General features: G+C 47.7%; 2 protein-coding genes and 2 pseudogenes across 2 annotated transcripts; 2 read left to right on the top strand and 2 right to left on the bottom strand.

Annotated features, from left to right (window-relative positions):
* The first annotated feature begins 2,906 nt into the window (after positions 1–2,906).
* Positions 2,907–4,223, top strand: LOC147987345 (uncharacterized). Its single transcript, XM_087542354.1, has 2 exons — positions 2,907–3,041; positions 3,345–4,223. Exons 1-2 carry the CDS (start codon positions 2,907–2,909, stop codon positions 4,221–4,223), a joined length of 1,014 nt encoding a protein of 337 aa, XP_087398480.1.
* A 463-nt stretch (positions 4,224–4,686) lies between these two features.
* Positions 4,687–14,946, bottom strand: LOC125532129 (receptor-like serine/threonine-protein kinase SD1-8; annotated as a pseudogene).
* A 1,984-nt stretch (positions 14,947–16,930) lies between these two features.
* LOC125529947 (uncharacterized) lies at positions 16,931–18,136 on the top strand. Its single transcript, XM_087540312.1, has 3 exons — positions 16,931–17,014; positions 17,139–17,285; positions 17,639–18,136. Exons 1-3 carry the CDS (start codon positions 16,931–16,933, stop codon positions 18,134–18,136), a joined length of 729 nt encoding a protein of 242 aa, XP_087396438.1.
* Positions 18,137–21,050: 2,914 nt separating this feature from the next.
* LOC147987344 (uncharacterized) lies at positions 21,051–22,419 on the bottom strand (annotated as a pseudogene).
* Positions 22,420–22,940: the final 521 nt, after the last annotated feature.

The raw sequence follows: 22,940 nt of genomic DNA, 5'->3' as shown, positions 1-22,940 counted from the left end.
TGATCCGAGGATGGTGCCCGGTTATAGCAATCTTGGAGATTACCTGCCCGACGATGTACATTATGATTTCTTGGAGGTGGTACACAGATACGAGTATGGGAAGCCTCTCGTCAAAGATGAAAGATCTCTAACAACGATGATGCGAAGATTGCATAATTGGTATATAAAAACCTGCAGAGAGTCTGGGGGGAGGAATATTTTGACGCTGAGAGTTAGAGAGGAGCATGACCTCGTTGGAATTGAACTGTTGAATGTTCCATTTGAGGAGTTCTTCCAGTTTTTCAATCAAAGGGCCCTCGATAAAGCAACGGTCACTTGCTACTGTCTGTAAGTAGTACTACTTTTATCATTAAGTCTCTCTATATAGGTCAGCTCTTTCATTGCATGTATTTATAATTATCCTCTATATTATGCAGATTGAAGATCTCCGAATTGAAGAAAAGACAAGTCGGTGATATTGGGTTCATTAATACAAATCTCATAGGTGCAACCGAGGTTAAATTTCATGCCGAAGATACCGAGGCCAACTTGCTACGATCGTTCGTAATAAATGAAAATAAAGATATAATACTATTTCCTTACAACTTCAAGTGAGTGTTACTATCTTGTGCTTATTCTGTTTCCCTTATATATTAGTCCAGGTTATAGTAATGTAATTGATGAGTTATGCATGCGTGCGCAGTTACCACTATATTCTCCTAAAGATTAAGTTTGAGCAGGGACTAGTAACTGTCTTAGACTCGAGACGAAAAGATCCCTAGGAGTATGCGGACATGACTCAAATGCTCGAGAAGTAAGTTAAATCGATCATTATCCACCATATCAGCATCAGCAACTTTGTTCATTTTCTAATATCAAGTAATTGTTTTCTTTGTCTGGCAGGGTTTGGAGAAATTCACCAAAAAAGCTCCTGCACTGCCGAAGAAGCTGCAATTTAGACATCCGAAAATAAGTACTATAGTAGCATGTTCCGCGCGTCTCCTAGTGATTCAAGCGCTAGTTTCATCAATACCATTTGGCATGCTTGCTTATCAGTTTGATTGACCTCTATTTCTTGTAAAGTGGTTGTGGCAGGATCAAGGGAATGATTTCTGTGGATACTACGTTTGCGAGTCCATCCGCCACATGACCTGTGAACGGGGGTACTCTGACGAACAATATGAAGTGCGTAAGCAATAATATTCACAATTTTATTTTATTACCATCATTTGTGTTGAGTTTCATTTATTCATATATATATATATATATGTGTGTGTGTGTGTGTGTTGACCCCCTTCTTCAAATGCGGATGAACTCATAGCACCAGATCGTATGCGAGCAATTTAACAGGAATTGGCGGCATTCTTCCTTGACCACGTGATCGCTGAAGACGGAGAATACTATGTGGATCCTGTGTTCATATATAATTAGGAGATTATATTGTAAGAGATAATTATTGTATATATGTAGCCGGTAGTGTCAGATAGATATACGAGAACTTGTTGTTCGACCAATCTCTCGGAGAAGGAGAGGTGGTCGATATCACTTCTCTCTGTATGCATATGTTCATGACGATCTTCTGTTTCCTTCGTTTGCTTACTAGCTAGCTAGCGTGTCTAGTCCTCTGTATACGTATATAGTACATAGCGTCGACCAAGCACGGACATAAGAGAGGTCACTTCTCTCTATTAATTATAGCTAGCTAACACAATATATGAAACACCTAAATTAACCCCCCAAAACCCCCAACCCCCCCCCCCCCTTTCAAAAAAACAAAAACCCCAGCCACAGAAATGCTGACGCGTGGACGCCTATTGGTCCCGGTTGGTGCCACCAACCATGACCAAAGGCCCTCCTGCATGGGCTCGGCGCACCGGCCACGTGGAGGCCCATCTGTCCCGGTTCGTGTAAGAATCAGAACTAAAAGGCTAGGGCATTAGTAACGACCCTTTAGTCCTGGTTCAAAAACCGGGACAAAAGACCCTTACCAACCGGGACGAATGGGATTTTTTCTATTAGTCATATGGGTCTAGGGGCACAGTAATAAGGCATAAAAAAGTGATAAGGGCGGAGGTCGTCGTCCGAGGGCGATGGGAAAAGCTAGCTGGCCGTCGCCGGCACTCTTGGCGAGCGGGCGCTGAGACAAGGGCTTCTAGCTCAGCTAGTCGGCGTATGTTTTTGTCTATTCCCTCCGTTCCGAATTACTTGTCTTAGATTTGTCTAGATACGGATATATCTAGACTCTTCCGTTTCGAATTACTTGTTTTAAGACTCTTCCGTTTCGAATTACTTGTTTTAGATTTGTCTAGATACGGATGTATCTAGCACTAAAATGAGTCTAGATACATCGAGTCTAGATACATCCGTATCTAGACAAATCTAAGACAAGTAATTCGGAACGGAGGGAGTAATAAATTGTAATTGGTCATCACGTCAGGCGGAAACATCCACCACTCTGTAATCGTCGCCCTTCTCTACATATACAATGGTTAACAGGCAGATCGAGTCATCGAGACGAGGTCCACTCTGGAGGCACTGTGAGGAGCGAGCCCGTGGAGGAGGGCCATGGACGGTGCCAACTCTCAATGGCACCAGCACAACCGGGCTGCCACCGCTAGTACGTACACACATGGGCCTTCAATAAGTTTCATGTACTCAAGTTTCCAATGTTGTTTTTCTAGTATAGGCCATACGTGTCCTTCTATTGTTGTGCAAGATCCTTGCGTATCATCTTTTGATAGATAGAAATTACTTGTATTGCTCCACTCTATTTTTTTCCCTCCTGCCTCTATGTTCTTGAGTTTCTCCCACCGCTCTGGAGTCTGGACTCCCATTATTTTACCTTAGTTTCTTTATGAAAGCAAAGTTCTTCCTTGAAGAACTGGTTTTAACTATTTTTTAGACTAATTTTTTATGGGAGATGACATATGTCAGGTGCACTAGTATGTGTGACAACTCACAAGCTTGCTTTTAAACCAGTGTATGCAGCATTTCTGGACTTCATTGCCCAAACTGGCCATGCAGATGGTGCAGATGATTGGCAAGAGGATACCTGTGAAATGGTAAAGCATGCGAGATATCTTTATCATCCCGGTTTTGCTAGTTACCAGTCATTTTTTTTCTTTCACCAAGTTTAAGATTGCACTTCACAAATAGTACTCGCAGGTTTTCATACATTTGCTTATTTCTTGTGATTTCCTATGCTTGTAGTAGCTACTTGAAATATGTTGCCCAAGCTAAATTTGTTGATGAGATTGCAGTTGATTCTTCTTTTCCTTCCTTTTTGGCACCCGACCACTCATCATCCCTATATATACAGCTTCTAAACAAAAGATGAATGTGTGCGTGGCCTTTCTTTTCAACAGATTAACCGCTTGAAGGACCAATACTTTGCAGAACTCAGTGACCTGTACAGTCATGTCTCTGGGAATTTGGATTTTGTTGACAACATCATACCGCGTCAAGAGCCATTAGAGCAGTATGATTGGATGAGGAACTTCAAAATTATGCTGGAGGACATATTGCGAGTCCTGCAAATGAACAAGAATAGCATTCAACTCGAACCTGCTTTGAGGGACGAAGTTTGTCAATACGAGAAGCGAATTATCAAAATGCGGATGCTTAAAGTTTACGTGCCTCAACGACCGCTTCTCACACAACAGCTACATCAAGTACAAAAGCTACAACAAAGGTCGGTACAACCACATTTGATACAGTCAGCACAGATGCAACCAAACAATCCACAGCAACATCACCTGATGATGCAGTCAACACAGATGCAACCAAACATTCAGCCGCAACAGATACGGCTTCTGACGCAGTCAACACAGATGCAAGCAAACATTCAACAGCAACAGTTTATGATATCTTCAACAACGATGGCACGAATTCAAGCATGTAGGGAAGCCCGGATGCAACAATTATTTCGGTGTCAACTGTCTCAGATGCGATCAACACAGATGCAACCAAACATTCTTCAGCAACAGTCTCTGATGCAGCAAAACATTCTTCAGCAACAGTCTCTAATGCAGCAAAACATTCAGCATCAACAGTCTCTGATGCAGTCAACACAGTCTTCGATGCAACCAAACATTCAGCAACAACAGTCTTTCATGCAACCAACACAGATGCAAGATTCACAACAACCCATGTTGCCAATGTCATCTCATCGTCAGACTGAGCAGTCCGCAGTTCTAGAGGCAGAGAAAGTGATAATGCTAGAGAAACTGTTCAAAGAACTCTAGTGGATCACTCGTGGCCTTTGTTTATGCCATCCACAAAAAAGGCCTTAGTTGGATAGTTTCCTGGTTCTTTTAAATTATAATTCAATGGACTATCGGGTGTATTAACTTGCATTAATGTTCATGGATTCAGTATGAAGTACTTGAATACTTAAATTTGGCGACGAAAATTGCACAATCAAATAAAATTGGAAAAAGAGCACAACATAAAAGCATCTAAAACAATCAATTCTGTATGTAGTTCGCACAACAAATTCAGACAGGAAAACAAACGTGATATCCGGTTGTTAAAGCACAAAAATAAAAACGACAACATGAGACCGCAAGTCCCAGACTGCGTAAATTTTAGGCTGATAGACTGAAACACGGTGAAATAGGGTGAAGCCACAAGGAAGGATGAGGTGCTCAAACCGAAAGGACGGATAGTTCGCTGCGATTGCTGTGGGAGATGCCGGTCAAAAGATGGTCAGACGGTCCGGCTTGGTCCAGGGGTATCATCTGAGATTAGTTGTAAACTAGGGCCAGCTCCCATGTTGGCGGTGGGTTCCTTTGGAGTAGTGAGCTGTGAGTCGGTGCTGGTTAGCATTGCCACAACTTCAGACATGGCAGGCCGGTCCTCGGGTGATTCCTGCACGCAGAGAAGGCTGATCTGGATGCATCTGGCTAGCCCTGCCAAGAGCTCACCTTCAGGTTCAGCAGTTTCTGATCAAGGAGCTCCTCGTGCCCATATCGACTCCATGATTCCCAAGCCTGCAAAAAATATTCTCAGTTGTATGGAGTAACGCTCTTCTATATAGTATATGACTATGTTTGGAATGTGTTTTGTGAATTCTGTAGCAAGCTGAACAAAGACTACTCATTTATAGTAAGTGGCGCCCGTTTCAGTGGGAATAAATTAGAAGGACGCATCAGGGAGTTATTTTCCCCCCTCATGACCAGACTTACATGAAGAAGGAACTTTGGCATGCTTCTTCTCCTTCTGCCACTGATTATCTCCAGCAAGACGACTCCGAAGCTATATACATCACACTTGTACGTCAGGGCTTTTTCGGACGAATACTCTGGAGCAACATATCCCCTTCATTTAACACAAAACATGGAGTTAATTTATGTCTACTGGACACAGATATACAGGGAAAAGAACAATCATTTCTAATGTGAATATGAAACATAAGAGAGTTGGAAATATCATTCATACGGTGTCAGTACTACTGTCGGATCTGTCTCCTCTTCAATGAACAGCTTCGCGGTGGTAAAATCTGCTATCTTAGACTCCCACGTGTTACTCAGAAGTATGTTGCCAGGTTTTAGATCCCTATGAATGAATCCCTTGCCATGAAGATATTCAACACCTTTGGCGATCCCATGAATTATTTCCCGTCTTTGAGCCCAATTCAGTGAGGAGACGAGCCCGTTTTGTTCTCCTGCATTTCCAAATAGGTGTGAGGCCAAAAGCATATACAAATAGCTGTGGATTACATTTGTACATATAATGGCAGATTAACATGGCATGCATTGCAACGAGTACCAAAAATATAGCGATCCAAACTTTTATTCTCCATGTACTCATAGACTAGTATCCACTCATTTCCTTCCCGGCACTGGTAGAGGAGCCTCGCAAGATTGACATGCGTGAGCGTGGACATCATTTTCACTTCCCTTTTGAAATCTTCCTTGCCTTTATCAGTAAGACGATCCTGTCTGAGCTTCTTCACAGCAAACTCTCTACCGAATAGCCGCCCCTGGTGATTATACAGTGACATGTTACGATGTAGATTCAGCAGATAATGAAGTATGTCCCGCAAAAAAGAAAGATATACGAAGTATGCAATCTACAACAAAAGTCACTTCATATGTACAAGAACAGTTCATACCATGTAGACGTCGCTAAATCCGCCCTTGCCAATGACATTTTCTCCAGAGAAATTTCCTGTGGCCTTTCTTATAATACAAAGGCAAACTGCATGTCCTTCTGGAAATGAATTATACTTGTGAGATCATTTCCTTCCTTCTTCGGAATAGTAAAAGAAAGGAATACGAAAGAGAATAATGTGTTTATATAGTTGAGCTTTTACCTAATAGCCATAATATGAGTTGTCCTATGCTGGTGGAAAACCAGAAAGCAAGGAGAACCAGAATGATGATCAAGGCTACAGATACACCTATGATAATCCAAGTAGGAAACACGGATACAGATGGCCCACCTATTATAAAAAATCAAACATGGAAACTTAAAATTCTCAACTGACAAGCTTATCTTATCAAAAGAAACTGGAAAGACGTAAAATATGTTGCTTCTACCAAAATGATGAATTCCATTGATGAAGCATTTTTTTACTGTCATCTCTTCTCACGCCGAGCATTTTTTTACTGTCATCTCTTCTCACGCCGTAACTCAATTCAATTTCCAGGGTGGTATTTCTGAGCTCAGGGACTCATATACACCCACATGAACAGTAAAATCAAGAAATATTAAATAAAAATAATAAAAACAGCAGCCCGGTGCACGTAGCTCCCCCTTGCGCAGGGTCCACGGAAGGGTCCAACCACTTTGAGCTTTTTGTATGCAGCTTTTTCCTACATTTCTTTAAGATGTTTCCAGTAAAAAATCTCAAAAATTTATACAACAAGCGTGTTGGTGTGTCTTCTAACTGCATGCATTGTTTTGTGAAAAAAGGACGTATGGGGTGATCTCGGCAAAAAAACAAAAATTATAGTGCTTAAACATGTTCTTTCTTAAAACATTTCTGTTTTCTTTAAATATATCACTATTTCCCTTGATTTTACTGTTCATGCGGGTGTATAGCTTAGAAGTGAATTTCCAGTCAATTTCCTTCGAAGACAAAGAGAAAAACATGGATGGCAAGAATGCGTAGATGGATAATCTGTACATACCAAATTCTGATTTGGACAACCTCAGATAGAGATCCTGCTTGCTGTCAATGAGGCGAAGATCAACAATGGCATCCGCCCACATGACACAGCCACTGCGATTGCCGCCGCCTCTGATATCAGCGGCAGTGTAGGCCAAGCATGAGCAGTTGGCATTGCACCTCTCTTCGCATTCCTCCAGCGTAGCGACATCAATATCCACGGTCGCATTCTGCGTGTCAGGAAGCTTCACTCCTGACACCACCTTGAAGCGGTCCGTCGTCTTCCCGCCACGACACTCCAGAACCACGTCGCGCTGGCACCCGCCCGCATACTGCTCATCTGCCACGCCGATGTCGATACGGAGCTGAACCCCGGCATGCAGCCGCAGAACCCGGACAATGCCGCCTCAGGGTTGCAGAGGCCAAATGCCCCGCACTTGCCATAGGCATCGCAGGTGATGTCCCTTGCCCGTCTGCTATTTTTTTTTTCTCGAATACGCACAAGTGTGCGTACTATATATATTAAGAAGAAAGAGGGGTAAAGAGCCCTCCACAATGTTGTTACACGGTAATTACATGCACAAGCATTTTCACCTCCATCCTACTTGCTACCATAGCTAATTTGTCCCGCCCGTCCGCCGTTCCACCCGGTTGAAGAAAATAGTTAGGTCACCTTTGAGCAGTCCCGCTTGTTTCCAATTCCGCCCTTCCTCCACGAAGCGGCGAAGCACATGTGGAATAGATGGAGAAGCACCCTCAAAAACGATTGCATTGCGATGCTTCCAAATCTCCCACATGGCTAAGACACGAAAAGCATTGAGCACTCTCTTGTGTGTCTCATTTGAGTTCTGTGCCGCGCACCAAGCAGCAAGCGTGTCAGTCATCATGGGTATCCAACCGCGTTTGTCCATGTCTTGAAAGATCGCAGCCCAAATCTGCCTGGCAAAGCCATGCCGAATGAAAAGGTGATCGATGCTCTCCTCCTCTTGGTTGCACAACGGGCAACTATCTTGGTGGTCAAGGCCTCTCCTCGCCAGCCGATCAGAGGTCCAGCACCTATTCTGCGTAGCCAGCCACACAAAGAAACGGCAACGTAGCGGCGCCTTAGCTTTCCATGTAAATTCAGCTGTTTGATCCACCTCCCTTCCCCAAAACTTTGCCGCGTAAGCTGATCACGCTGAGTATATGCCGTTTGTCTCCCAGCACCAAACCACATCATCCTGCCTTGTCTGATCCAGCGTTATGCCGGCCACCCTAGTCCACAAAGCGAGGTATTCATGCAATGCCGCGGGGCTGAGCTCAGGGTTCACGTCTCTCGCCCAGGCATTATCATGTAGTGCTGTGGCAACCGAGCAGGTTTTCCTCGTTCGGGGCCGCACGCGGGCATAGATGTTGGGGGCAATATCAGCGACACGGAATCCATCAATCCATCGATCTTCCCAAAACCTTATGCTCTGGCCACTGCCCACAACTGGCCTCATCGCCGAGAGAGCTAATTGACGTGCAGCATGCGGGACTTGGATTTGAAATTCAGCCCAGGGACGATCCTTGTCGAATTGTTGCAGCCACGGCCATCGTGCTTGCAATGCAATATTCAGCCACTGCAGATTTGGGATGCCAAGTCCCCCTGCCCACTTAGGCGAGCAAACTTTTTCCCACGCTACAGCGCAGCTTCCACCATGCACAGATGCGTCTGCAGCCATAGAAAACCACGGCAGATTTTGTTCAACGCAACGATTGTTTCTTTGGCAGATCAAGAGCCAGCATTGCGTGCAGCGGCATTGCACATAGGACCGATTGAATCAGCAATAATCTTCCACTCTTGGGCATCTTAGATGCCTTCCATTTCGGCAGCGCACCCGCTAGTTGATCCACAAGATAAGAGAGTTGCACTGCGGACTGTTTTCTGAGGGTGAGGGGCAGCCCCAAATACTTGCAAGGGAAGGCTCCACTAGGGCAGCCAAAGGTCTGTTCCACCATTTCCATCATTTCAGTCGAGCATCTGATCGGGAATGCTGCTGTTTTTGCAAGGTTTAACTTGAGCCCCGAGGCTTCTCCGAAAGTTTGAAGCAGCAGCGCACAAGTGCGTAAATCCAGCTCGTTTGGTTTGGTGAAGAAAACCACATCATCGGCGAACATTGAGAGCCGATGCTTCATCCCAGACCGCGCTAGGGGAGCCAGCATGCCCCTCGAAGCCGCAAGCTCGAACATGTGATGTAACGGCTCCATGATCATGATAAATAGCATAGGAGATATTGGGTCGCCCTGCCTCAGCCCGATCTGATTTGAGATTTGTCTTCCTGGCGTCCCATTTACCATGATTCTAGTGGACGAAGTCGCAAGCAGCCCACAGATCCAGTCCACCCAATGAGCGCCAAAACCCATGTAGTAAGCACTTCCACCAAGAATGGCCATTGCACTGAATCGAAAGCCTTTGAGATATCTAGTTTGAGCATAACTGCCAGTTCCCGAAGGGCATGGAGACGCCGCACAGTGCATTGAACTAGCATGAAGTTGTCTTGAATTGATCGTCCCTTGACGAAAGCACTTTGGTGATTTCCTACGAGGAGCGGTAGCTTGGCGGCGAGACGTGAAGCCAAGACTTTGTCGAAGATTTTTATCACCCCATGCACCAAACTAACTGGCCTAAAATCCTTGATATCCACATCTCCTTCCTTCTTTGGCAGAAGGGTCACAATTGCCTTGTTGAGCACTGCCAAACCTCTCATGTCCGCCTGGTGAAAAGTTTCAAAAGCCCGCATGAAATCCTGACGAATAATACTCCAGCACACAGCATAAAACCGGCCCGTGAATCCGTCCGGCCCCGGCGCTTTGTCGAGCGGCATAGACTTCACAATCTTCTCCACCTCGTCCTCGGTGAATGGGGTTTCCAGGTGCGCCAAGCTTCGTGATGGCAGGTGAATGCTGGCCAGGTTTAGGGCATGTTCTCGCTCCGGCGCCTCCCTAAACACAGATGAGAAATAATCATCGACCTCGTTGGCGATCTCGTCCTGCCCAGTGGCCACTTTGTCCCCATGCCGAATCGCCGTCAGCATGTTCCTCCTCTGCCTATGGCACGCGCTTTGGTGAAAAAAGCTCGTATTTGCATCTCCCTCGCGGAGGACGAGGATTCGCGACCTTTGCCACGCAATGGTACGCTCCAGCGAGCACAAACCCAGTAACTTCCTTTTGAGCAGCTTCCGTAGAGTATACTCCTACTCAGTCAGTGCCCTTGATTCCATTGCCTTGTCCAGTCGGAAAATCACCTCCATGGCTATACCAATCTGTAGCTTAACGTTTCCAATCCAACGATCACTCCACTTTTTCAGACGCTTCGTCGTTGCCCTTAGCTTTGCATCAAGCACCACATACGGGTTTCCCTCACTTGAAACCGAGCTCCACTCCTCCTCCACCGTTTGCATGAAACCCTCTGCCTTGGTCCAAAAAGATTCAAACTTGAATCGCCGTCCCATGCACAAGTCGGCATTTAGATCCAAAAGAAGCGGGCAGTGATCCGACACGGCCGAACCTAGCGCAGTAAGCTGGCAAGTTGGGTAACAATCCTCCCAATCCGCAGTGGCAAACACACGGTCAATTCGCTCCAAAGTTACACGCTCTCTCTCATTTGACCAAGTATATCTCCTGCGTTTAGGTAGATTTCCTTCAGCTCGAGGAAATTGAGCTTTGCCTGAAAACGCGCCATCATCCTCCTATTGATGAGGGAGTTGCTTTTGTCCTCCGGGTTTACCAATAGATTGAAATCCCCTAGTACCGTCCAAGGGCCAGCAATGAGCTCTCGAATGTCCACCAGTTCTTGCATAAAAGCAATCTTCTCATGATCCTGTTGCGGTCCATAGACCCCGGTTACCCACCATTGCGCTCCACCCAGGTGCTTGATTAGTGCCGTTAACGCACTCTCCGTGTAATGGGGATTTGAGATAGCAACCACCGAAGCGTCCCATGCAAGGAGAATCCCCCCTTGTACCTACTGCCGGCAAGTAAAAGAAACTTTCAAATTTATAACCAAGACATTGAGTCACCAGCTCCGCCGTTACAACCTCTAACTTTGTCTCTTGGAAGCACACTATGCTCGATCTGGCCGCCACTACCACCTGATAAATGGCATTACGGCTCGCGGGATTGTTAAGGCCCCGCACATTCCACACAAGAGTTTTGAAAGGAGCAGCATTCATTACAACGGCCTACAATGAAACCACCACGGCACAGCCTCAACGCTGGCTCTTGTCCACCGCGCTCTGCTGAAGCAAGGGCAGAGCCGAAGCATCCCAGTCAAACAGAGCAAGAATCGCTCGAATATGGCCATCAGATAACGGTTGCTCGAACAGCTTCGCATAATTCTGCAGCGCTTCATCGCTAATGACTTCGCTCTCATTGGCCAGACAGAGCTTTCTGATTAGAACATTTTGCTGCTTTGAAGCAAAAGAACCGCGCCCCACACCCCTGGCCAGGCGCACACTTCGCCTTGGGTTGGACACCGGCTCACGCTTCCTTCGATGCCACCTCCTGTTCCCGTCCTTTGCCGCAGATGGCCTACTGCCGAGCAACGGCGACAGGGCCTTTTTTAGCTCACCACACAGTTCTTCCAGGGAGGCTCGCTGGCCGGTCGACGTGCATGAGCTGCATGGCCCTCCACCAATCATCCGGGGGCGTGTGGGGCCGCCCAACCCGTCCGATAGGCTCACACAGAATAACTCGTCCACATGCATGCGAACAGGAGTTGCTGCGACCTCGTCATCCGCCGAAGAAAAGCTGCCCAAAGTCGCTCCCTCAAAAGATGCGCCCGCTGGGTCTTCTCGCAGCATCCTATCCTGTCCGGGAGACAGCAAGTGGGCGCTGCCCCCTTCAGCCTGTTCATGGGGTGGCACTACCGCCAATCTGCTCAACGTCGGGATACGAAGCGACCCCACTTGGAAACTACCAGAGCTATTCTAGCTCTCCACCTCCTTATCCTTTCCTGCCGGCATCCAGCATGCACCCTGGCTAGTCTTATCCATCAGTGACCCTGGCTCTGGCTGGCCCACCTCTGCCATGCGCCTGTCTAGCTGGCCAATCGACCGCGGGGATTGCTGCCCACCAGCCACGGCCCCTCCACAATCAGGCTCGGACTCCGCCTGGTTGGAACCGCAAGACGACGGTGCAACGGGGCTTGATTCAAACCCGGTCAAAAGTAGCCGCGGCCCCACCTTGCTTTGACTGACGGAAGCGGCAGCAGTGACGACCGCAGCGCGGCTGGAAAGCGAGCACTGCTCCTCACCGCCATGCGTCCTCCTCGCCGGCGAAGACGCTGGCTCCAACCCCCGAACACGAGCCGCCAACCTCACCGGCGGATCCACCTGCGCCGGCGCCGGCGCCGGAGCGCGACCACCCGCGGTTGGCCCAAGCCTGGCCGGATCCGGGCCCCCGGAATCCTCGTCACTCGGGGGGCTGCCAGACGGCGGCGGCGGCGGCGGGGGAGGAGCGCCGTCCACTCCCGGCTCCGCTCTAACCGGAGGTGCAAGCATTCTGATGTCCACAGGGTACCACAGCGCGTCTGGGGCGCTCTGGATATCCACCAGCTCTTGGACGAACAGCAGACGCCGCCGGGGGATCTTGCACGGGTCCGCCGTCTTCAGCCAAACTCTGAACCCAGCCATGTCGAAGTGCTGGGCCATGCGCTCCGCAACCTGCACCACGAAACCACATCCCCGAAGCACAACCTCCGCCGTTCGCCGCACCCAGGCATGGGCAGGCACTCCACGAAGCTCAAGCGGGACAAGGAAAGGAAGAGACGCCCCAGTAGCCTGCGCCTGACGCATCCATGGCCGGAGAGAAAGAGCAAAGCCCTGGCCAGGGGCGTGTCCACGATCCACCATGAGCTGCCTGATGATGGGATGCTTGCAAAGGACGAGGAAGTCCTCGGGGAAGAAGGGGCGGATAGACATGTCCGCCGGGCCGATGCCAAACTAGGCATGCAGCGCAGCCGCCTCGTCTGCCGCGCACCAGTGACGGTGACCACGACCGCGCGCGCCAGGTCTTGCTCCATCCTCCGCGGATCGTCAGAATCCTCCAGGAAGCAACACTCCACCTCCATGTCCGGTGCCGCCGGGCCAGCCGGCACCGGCATGGCCACCGGACCAACAAACGGAACCGAGAACCCAGGACCTTCCACACTTGCCACCGACGAGTCTGAGCCTTGGGCAACTTGGCTCCAGGTCCGAGCAACCCTGATCGCCCCAGGCGGGGGAGGGCCGGGTGGCGGGAGGGGGAGCGTCGTGCCAGCAGTTCGCAAGGAGACCGACGGCGTAGGAACCGTAGCCGCCGGACCCACCCCACCAGAGTCGCGGCCACCAGCCGCCGGCTGAAGACACCCGCCACCAGCCGCAGGCCGAGCGCGCCCGCCACCGGACGCCGACGAATCCCGCGGCACCCTGCACTCCTTGGCCATGTGGCCCTCGCCGCCACACCGCACACAAATCGTGTTCTTCCAGCACTCCCTTGAGATGTGTCCGTCGTCCCCACAGTTGTAGCAGCAGCCATGCAGGCACGCCGGGATGTTCGACCGCGGCGGCCTGGAGGAGGACAGTATCAGGCCGACGCGGCGGCGCTGGGCCGGCGGGGAAGGAGACGAAGGGCCTCGGGGCCTCCGACCCGGCCTCTGCCAACCGTTAGCAGCCGCCGGCCGCGGCGGAGGGACACCAGAGCCCCTCGCCCCTCCCCCTTGCGAGATTGGCCCGAACGCCATCCCCACCACGTCAGGGAGCACCAGCAGGTAGCGGAGCGGAGGGCGCGGCAGGGGCGAAGGGCGCGCCGGAGTGGAGGAGTCCGAGGACGCCGCAGAACCAGAGAGAGAAACCCGCGAGGCCATCCGGCCGACGAGAGAGGGAGGGAGGTGGTGGACGCCGGCACCGGAGTGGTGGCCGGCGGGGAGGGGTTGGCCGCCGGCGCCGGAGTGGCCGCCGGCGCACAGGAGAGGGGGAAGCGCCGGAATGACCCCAAAGCAGAACTCGATTTGCCCCCCTGCTGAAGGAGATCCACGCCCCTGTGTCGGTGTTCCACACCAGCCGCTCCGCCACGCCGGTGTGGTTCACAACGACGCGGGTAAGTGGTGCACTGGGCACAACAGTGTACCCATATGTTATCTTGGTCGACCTACCTGTCAGGCCCGTCACGTGCAGCGGGTACATGTTTGTGTACGTCGATGCCTCCGGGACACCGTTGAAGTAGAGCCCGTTCCATGGCCTCTTGACGTTGCCACGCCACAGGACGAGCTCTGGTAACCTCTTAGTTTCCAGCGTACGGCGGTAGTCCCCCGGAGACGGGTCGTCGGCCGATCGCCAGGACGTGAGCTGCCATTCGGTTTTGGTCCAGAAGTTCTTACCCAGCTTCATGCCAGGCAGCAAGGTGTCTGACGGGTGGTCCAACGACTGCCACAGGTAGGCGTCACTGTTGCCATTCCGCACAACCAGGTTGCCGGAATCAAGAAGCTGAGCCGCGCTTCCGCTGGAGATGTCTGAAGACCAGACCGTGCGGCGGGAGCTGTCGAGCAGGACGAGGGTGGCCGCGTCGTTGAACACCAACATGCCGGATGTGTCGCCGAGAGGGTCATCGCGGTTGGCCACCCAGTAGACGGTGTCGTTGGACACCGAGAACCATATGCCGAGGTACCTCTTGGTGGACACCCCGGGCGAGAAGAACCCCAGGGTGAAGGAACCGCTGGCCGAGACGAGCGTGTCACCGTCAGAGTCGGTGAGGTTCTGACCTTTCTCGAGCTTATCAGCAGCAGAGGTCTGGATGGAGAGGAGCAAGATGCATGCCAAGAAGAGGAGCAGAAGAAGCTGGCTGGTTGGTCTCATGATGGGGGGTAGACATCTGGTGATACGGCTACAGTACATGCTCCCCTGATCCGAGAGCATGGTAAGCGTTGGATCTGAACTGGAGGAACAGGATTGAGTAGGCTCACTTCGCGTTGCAAATTATGCAGAAGGCACCCTCGTTTATTCTACAAACCAGTGACGAGCTGCAAATCCTTCTTCCCTGTTCGCCTCTTCCTCAATCGATTTGCATCGCCGCCGCCTAGGGCATGTCCCATACTGCCGCCGGCCACCATGGCATGCCCCATCCACCCTGCTAGTTCCGATCCAGCGCAGATTATAGGGCTCTCTCGGCTCTCGCGCGTGTTGATTCCTTCGCTCACATCCGGTCATTTTTATGGGAGCCGAGACGGACCTCTCCCCGCCGTCGCTGGAGCCGACCGCATCGCGGGGGCCGGAGACCCTACGCAACAACGATCGGGTAAGAGACATCGCCTCCTTCGTCGTATGCATCTGGGGCGTTTTCTCGTGTTCGATTTCGTGATTTTTCTTATTTGATTTTTGGATTGGATGTTTGCGCTGCGGAAGTCGGCGTCGTTCGGTCGATTCCTGTCCGAGCCACTCGAGTGTACCACGGTGACGACCTTGCCGGCACGGGCGGCCACCATAGGACATTTCCAGTCGCCGCTGCCAACCACGCTCGATCTAGAGTTACAAGTCAATTTCTCAGCGCTAGCCACGGAGGTTGGAGCTCATTCCGCATCTTCCAACAGCGGTGCTGAATGTATTGGCGGTTCTGGGCCAGGCCTGTGGTTTGCTTTACTGGACACCTACGTGCTTCCTGAAGGTGCTATTAGTGTTGTGTAATCTCCTCTGTTTTGCATGCTCTTGTTGCTTATATTTGAGTTGAATCAAAGCAGCATGATTAGTTTTGCTTGTAGGATTTTATTTGTTTCACTTAATATTCGTTGTTGCCTGGTCTTGACGTGGAAGGATGTATGTGGCAAAATTGTGCAGGAATGTTTTTTCTAGCATTTTTGGAACTCAACTCTGTATGAATTAAACACTGATTCTCGCTTGTAGGTGTTGAAAGTGCGTAAGTTTGATTTCGTTGGTTTTATGTACCAGTTCTGTTAATGATTCTCACCTCCTCTGGAGTTGCCGATTGAATATTTGATGTATTTATTACTCCCTCCGTTTTAAATTATTTAGATGTATTTTGGTTCTAAATATATCCATTTCTGCGACAAAAAAATTGGAACGGAGGGAGTAGTTATCAAGCACCTAGTCGGTCAACATGTACCGATACTGTACTGCACTTAGCCAGACCACAGCTTGAATGAGATATAGTAGATTTTGCAAACACATGCTTCTTTTGAGGGGCAGGATGCAAATGTTCTAGGGGGCACAGGTAAACAGCAGGATGAGTTGATCAAGACCATTCCCTACAGATCTAACGGCCCCAGCAGACCTGTAGCACCGTATCACCTAATTGACGGTAGCACTAGATATTTTCCCTCATGATGGGTGTTCCCTCACACTATTCATGCACACAAGAGAAATGTTGGCCATGGACTGCAGTCGTTTTGTAGCTTCAACCGGCAACACCATACTTTTTTCCTTCCAAAAGCAGAAGATAAGTTATCGTAGTTCAACCTCCGGCTAGAGTAAATTACAGAAAACCACCAGTTTGAGGGTTAGGTTAGCATAAATCACTACGTTACAGTTTCTTGGCAAAAAACACCAACTCTCCTGTAAACAGTTTGCAAATACCACTGATCGTCGGATTGGGCACCGATAAGTGGATTTATGACAGGTGGGGCCCATTTTTTTTGCCGACGTGGCACTGTAGGCTAGTCGGACAGCCGTTAGACGGCGCTCTCGCACGTGAACTTAAGTGATTCGCTCCTCTGTCTCTCACTCTCACTCTCACTTTGCTCTCGCACGCTCTCGCTCTCGCTCTGTTCTTGCTCGCCGCCGCCGGCCGCTCCGCTCCGCGTCGCGCCATCGCCGCCGCCGCATCGTCATGGTGTCCTGGAGTGAAAGCGACGACAACAGCGAGCACACTAGGGAGTACATCAGCTCTGGTTCTGACGACGGCGGAGTGCAGGTATGCATTTGGGGATATTTTCCTAGGGTTAGGGTTAGGGTTTGTTCTATGATTTGGGGATATTTTTCTCAAAGGAGCTTGTGTGTTACCTGATGAAATGTTATGTATTTCTTTGCACTCCCAGGTCCCTGCTTCAACTGAGGACTCTGATTTCAAGGGCCCTGAAGATGAAATGCAGGTTTTGTGCCATGGTCACGGGAAGTTAGCAGAGAGGCGCGTTGCTTTTGAAGGAATTCTAACTGGCGGGAGGTTTCTCTGTTGCGCTGAAAAGGTATATGCTTCTAAGTGACAACATAATCATTGTTAGGATTTGGCCATTGTTTATTTATTGTTAAGTTGGGAGAGTGTTGAGGCAGTCATTGTTTACTCTTAGGAGAGTGTTGAGTCAGTCATTGTTTACTCTGAGGAGAGTGTTTAGGCAGTCATTTTTTACTATGGCAACAATGTTAATTAGATTAAAGTACAGTGGATGCATGGGTTAGTTTATTCCTAATAGTAGCAGAGAGCAGAACATCAGTGCTTTCTTTTTGATGTACTTTATCTTGGGAGCTTTTAAATATAATATCTTTAGCTTTGGTTGTGATGAAAGGTTTTAATATGGTTTTGAATACTACCTTATTTCAGGAAGGTAGAGACTGTGGACTAGTTAAATGGATTGATCCTGCTTGGCCCAATACCCTTGAGAATGCATTGCACAAGTTATGGTTGATGTATGAAGACAACAAAAGACAGAGGGCTGAGGACACTCTGATGAATTATTTTGAAGTTCATAACCTGACACAAGAGAAGAAAAAGCTGCAGGCCAGCTATGAGAAGCTGGTTGAAGATGTCAATGCACTTGTGGATGCCCAACAACGTAGGGTAGAGATAGAAAAGACAGATGCCGATACCAAGAAGTTGGAGGAGAAGTATGAGATGGTGAAGAACCTGGCAGCTGCTCAGGCCAGTGTCATTAGGAACATGAAGCTCAAGCTAGCTAAAGAGAGGAAGAACTTGCAGATCCAAATTGATGAGCTGCAGAAGAGTGTTGAAGAGAGCTATGTGAAGTTGCAGGAGAGCAATGTGAAGCTGCAGGAGAGCAATTTGAAGATGCAGGGGATCAAGGCCATCCTAAATGAATGATCACCTGGCTGTGGAAGAGGGCACTATCATTTGGCATTTACTTACCTTTTGTAGGGTGTGGTTGGCTGTGCTGTAATTCCTGAACTATGGATTAGTAATGCACTAATCTAGTACTATGATTATGTATGGATTTGAATTAATGCTAAATGTGATGATATTTAGAGTATTTGGATGAAATCTGATATGTTTAGAATTTATGTATTTCAGCCTACAAATAGGGTTTGTAGCCATCTTTGGGGGTTTTGTCGACATCTAGCCTTCACTAGGGTTTTTAGGCATTTTTGATGATTTTGTCGACATCTAGCCATCAAATAGGGTTTGTCGGCATCTTTGATGGTCTTGTCGACATCTAGCCTTCACTAGGGTTTTTAGGCATCTTCGATGATTTTGTTGACATCTAGCCATCAAATAGGGTTTGTCGGCATCCTTTGATGGTCTTGTCGACATCTAGCCTTCACTAGGGTTTTTAGGCATCTTCGATGGTTTTGTCGACATCTACCCTTCACCTAGGGTATTTTGGCATCTTTGATGGCTTTGTCGACATCTAGCCATCACCTAGGGTTTTTAGGCATCTTTGATGGTTTTGTCGACATCTAGCCATCACCTAGGGTTTTTAGGCATCTTTGATGGTTTTGTCCACATCTAGCCATCACCTAGGGTATTTTGGCATCTTTGATGGCTTTGTTGACATCTAGCCATCACCTAGGGAATTTTGGCATCTTTGATGGCTTTGTCGACATCTAGCCATCACCTAGGGTATTTTGGCATCTTTGATGGCTTTGTCGACATCTAGCCATCACCTAGGGTATTTTGGCATCTTTGATGGCTTTGTTGACATCTAGCCTCATCATCACAAAATGTATGATAAACTCATCATCACAAAATACCAGAAAAGATTTGGTCTTAAGCTTAATCATAAAATACCTGAAGCATTATAGTATCACAACTTAACTTAAACATCTCAACTACATGACCATCATCACAACCAAACTGACCAAATTGACAGTATTTTGACACAACGAAACATCTCAACAGTAGTTTGACACAACCAAATTGACAGTATTTTGACACACAACCAAACTGACCATCATCACAAGAGTTTTCACACACCTAAAATGCATCATTCCCATGGAGCACCTGAAGCAGTCAAGTAATCTCTAATTTTCTGGGTGGGCTTCCTGATTCTTTGGGAAACACCAGTTGGCCTTGGAGGCAAGAAAGATGCCCTTGCTCCCTTTGCAGGAGCTGAAGATCTAGTTACTGCTGTTTTACCCTTTGCAGCAGATGATGAACTACCAGCAGCTGTCCTCTGTGGTGGTGCAGCAGAAGTGGCCCTCTTCTTTGCTGGTCCAGGTGTTGTTGCAGAAGCAGAAGATGCCCTCTTCTTTGCTGGTGCAGGTGCTGTAGCAGAAGAAGAAGATGCCCTTTGTGCTGGTGATGGTTCAGTAGCAGCAGCACCAGCAGCACTAGAGGCCCTCTTCTTTGCTCCTGTTGTAGCAGCAGCAGAAGAGGCCCTCCTTGCTGGTGTGGCTGCATCAGGTTCATAGGAGCTGCTGCTTGGCTACAAAAAGATCAAATAGTCTAAGAACTGCACAGATGAACAGGAAGATGAATTGAAAGCAACATCAAATAGTCAATATTAGGACATTGGTTACCTCATGCCTGTTATTTCTCACTGCAAGTGATGGATTCAAAGCAACATTACAGTTGGTGTATCTATGGCCAAACTTTTTGCAATTAGAGCAGGTAATTGAGGCCATTCTTGAGGTGTCTTTGGGAGCTGGCTTCTCATATTAGCCCTTTCTCCTCTTAGTCCGTGCCCTTCCCTTGTGTTCTTTGAAAACTGGAGCCTCAGTGTCCATACTGTCTGTCCTTGGCCACATATCAGGTCCAGGTACAAGATATATAATGGGACTGTAAGCTGCCAGGTACATCTTTTTTTGAAGAAATCATGAACAAAGTCCTCTGGCTGAAGCTTAGCCTTGTGTATGGCAGAAATAGCATGATTGCAAGGACCTGCTGTCATATCCCACTTCTTGCACCCACAAGTCCTATGTTGTAGGTTCACAGCATAAGTTCTCTCCCCACTAGTGACTTGCTAAAGATTGGGCCCAGCCATCAAAGCATGACAGTTCCTTGCAAACTTCTTTGCTTCCTCTAATTTCTCAGCATATGTTGGACAAATTTCCCATCTTACAGTCTCAGTATTTGTTCTATTTGCATTGAACTTGACCATTAACTTTGTCCTAATTCCATCCACCATGGTCCTAATTGGTTTAGCCCTGACATCTAGAACCCACTTGTTGAAAACCTCACATAGATTGTTAACAACTAAGTATGTTTTGCAGTTCATACCCATTGCATGTCTGGCCCAAGTGTGTTTAGGTATTTTGCTTAGCCATTCCCAAGCAGCCTCACTCTCATTCTTTAATTCAGCAATTGCAGTTTTAAAACCATGTTCAGTGTATGAATAACTGCCCGCATCCATGTATTGCTTTAATTCAGGCCCTCTAAACCCATCATTTTGAAAGTTCTGGTAGATATGTCTAAGACAAAACCTTTGGGGACAATTGGGAAACACTCTGGTAATGGCTTTTAAAAGGCCATGTGTGTGTGATAGTACAATAAGTAAATACAAGAAAGTAATTACAACTGATTACCTTCTGCCTATCTGAAATTATTGTGTAGTTCCTAAACTTCTCAGATTCTCCACCTAATGCTTGTCTCAACTGGTATAAAAACCAGGTCCAGGAGTTAGTGTCCTCCTTATCAACAATTCCAAAAGCAATGAGAAAAATATTGTTCCCATCTCTTCCAGTTGCAACTAGAATTTGTTGACCAGTAGTGAGCTTGATGAAACAACCATCCAGACCTACAACAAATAAATGAAATCAGAATTGATTAGCACATGAAATCAAACATTAGTAGCACTTAGCACAAATACTATTGAATTACCTATGAATGGTCTGCAGCCATTGAGAAACCCTTCTTTGCATCCATTCAAGCATACGAACAATGCATGAAACCTAGGGTTAGTACTTGGATGCTCCTTCAGATATCTTGTTGTCACAATGCATCTTGAACCTGGATTTGTATCCAACATAGCATGTAAATAATCCCCAATCCTGGTGTACTGGGCTTTCTGGTCTCCTAACACAACAACCTTTGCTGCCCTCTGTGCCCTGTATGCCATGTGTGTTGATATGTCCACACCATACTTGCTCTTGCATATTAATAATACTTGTGATTGTTGTGCATGGGTCATTTCTGATAGCCTCCTCACAGAATTTTGAAACCCACTTAGCAGTGACTTTAGTGTTCTCTGACATAGAAGGGCATGTGTGCACTGAATACACCTTCCTAATTGTAAATGACTTCTCATTTGCAATCTTAGAAGCTGCTATATAGAAGGGACATTGCTCATCTATGCACTGTGCTATCACCCTATCACTGCAAATTCTATGGTAGGCAAAGTTCTTATTTTGAGCAATGTGCAGGGTTTGAAGTGCAGTTCTAAACTGGTACACATTTAAGAAGCGAAGATGCTTCACAAATTGCTCCTCTGGATGAGCTCTGTGCTCATCAAACCATAACCTCTTCTTCATCTTCTTTGCTTTGTTTTTTCTACCATTGGACAACACATATGCCAATGCCTCAGCACCATCATCATCTTCCACACCAAGGTCTTGTGGTTTCTTGTCCTCATCAGATGATGGAATCCAGTCCTCCTCAAACATGTGTTCTATACTCCCATGTTAATATCTTGTTCGGCCTTTTCTTTGTCTCTTGGCCCTTCTCTTGTTTGGTACATCTTGCCCTAGCTCATCCTCTTGTTCCTCTTCCACCAATTCCTCCTCCTCTTCCTCCTCTACATCCTCTTCTTCACCTTGTGGCACATACAGCTCATCATCCACCTCTGAGTCACACATTTCCTCAACATCTGTGTCCCCTTCAAAATGAAGTTCTGGGTCATTCCTCTGTCTTCTCATCTCCTCAAGCCTACCTAAGATATCACCATATTCTACCAGATCATCATCATCACTATCCTCTTCATTGTCCATCACTGCAACTTTCCTGTTCAAACAAGTCTCCTTCACTCTTGCCTTCTTGTTCTTCCTAAACATTTCAATTTCATTCCTCCCTTTCTCCTCCATTTCTTGCTCTATTAACAGTTGCTCCTCTGAATTGCCAGTCACATGGTATTCTTCCACTACCGCATCACCTAAAGCAGGTTCCAGGCTCACATTTATTCTGCTCTGCTGTGTGTCAAACTGCAAGGGCATTGGCTCTTGTTCTCCTCCTGCATCACAACTCTCAGCTTCTACATGCACATTTTCAGCATTGAACAACACTCCTTCATCATCAATCTGATACAGTTTGGTCTCTCCAATTTGTTCTATTGGGGTCTGCATCTCAATGACATTAACACTGCTATTTATATTGGGAACTTTCTCTGCACTGGCCTAACTATTGTCACATTCAATATCTTGTTATTCTGCTCTGCTATGTGGTCTAAAATTTCCTCTAACTTATCATCATCATCTATTTCTTCCATTCCTTCAATCCCTAGCCTAGGGTCCCTCAAATAATACATATAATCTCTAAAACCATACCCTTCTGTCTCCATCAGTGCTACCAAATTGTAATATGTGATGTCTGACATCATCATACTCCTTTCAATATTATCTCTGTCATGAAAATGCATCCTCAATTCCCAAACCTCATCTTCAAGACTGCAAATAATAACACAATAGTGCACTATAAGTACTTAAGGGAAACTGAAGCAAGCTAGTGCAGACCAGAG

This window comes from Triticum urartu, chromosome 2A, assembly GCF_056163025.1.
Source record: "Triticum urartu cultivar PI428250 chromosome 2A, HENAU_Tu73, whole genome shotgun sequence".
Classification (NCBI taxonomy): domain Eukaryota; kingdom Viridiplantae; phylum Streptophyta; class Magnoliopsida; order Poales; family Poaceae; genus Triticum; species Triticum urartu.
This window is presented reverse-complemented; position numbering and strand designations above follow the sequence as displayed.

Bases quoted from the DNA above. Each gene is read 5' to 3' on its own strand.
- LOC147987345 (XM_087542354.1), top strand. From the start codon at position 2,907: ATGTCAGGTGCACTAGTATGTGTGACAACTCACAAGCTTGCTTTTAAA. The intron at 3,042-3,344 runs GTAAAGCATGCG...TCTTTTCAACAG, and splicing joins AAGAGGATACCTGTGAAATG to ATTAACCGCTTGAAGGACCA.
- LOC125529947 (XM_087540312.1), top strand. From the start codon at position 16,931: ATGGTGTCCTGGAGTGAAAGCGACGACAACAGCGAGCACACTAGGGAG. The intron at 17,015-17,138 runs GTATGCATTTGG...TTGCACTCCCAG, and splicing joins CTGACGACGGCGGAGTGCAG to GTCCCTGCTTCAACTGAGGA. The intron at 17,286-17,638 runs GTATATGCTTCT...ACCTTATTTCAG, and splicing joins TTCTCTGTTGCGCTGAAAAG to GAAGGTAGAGACTGTGGACT.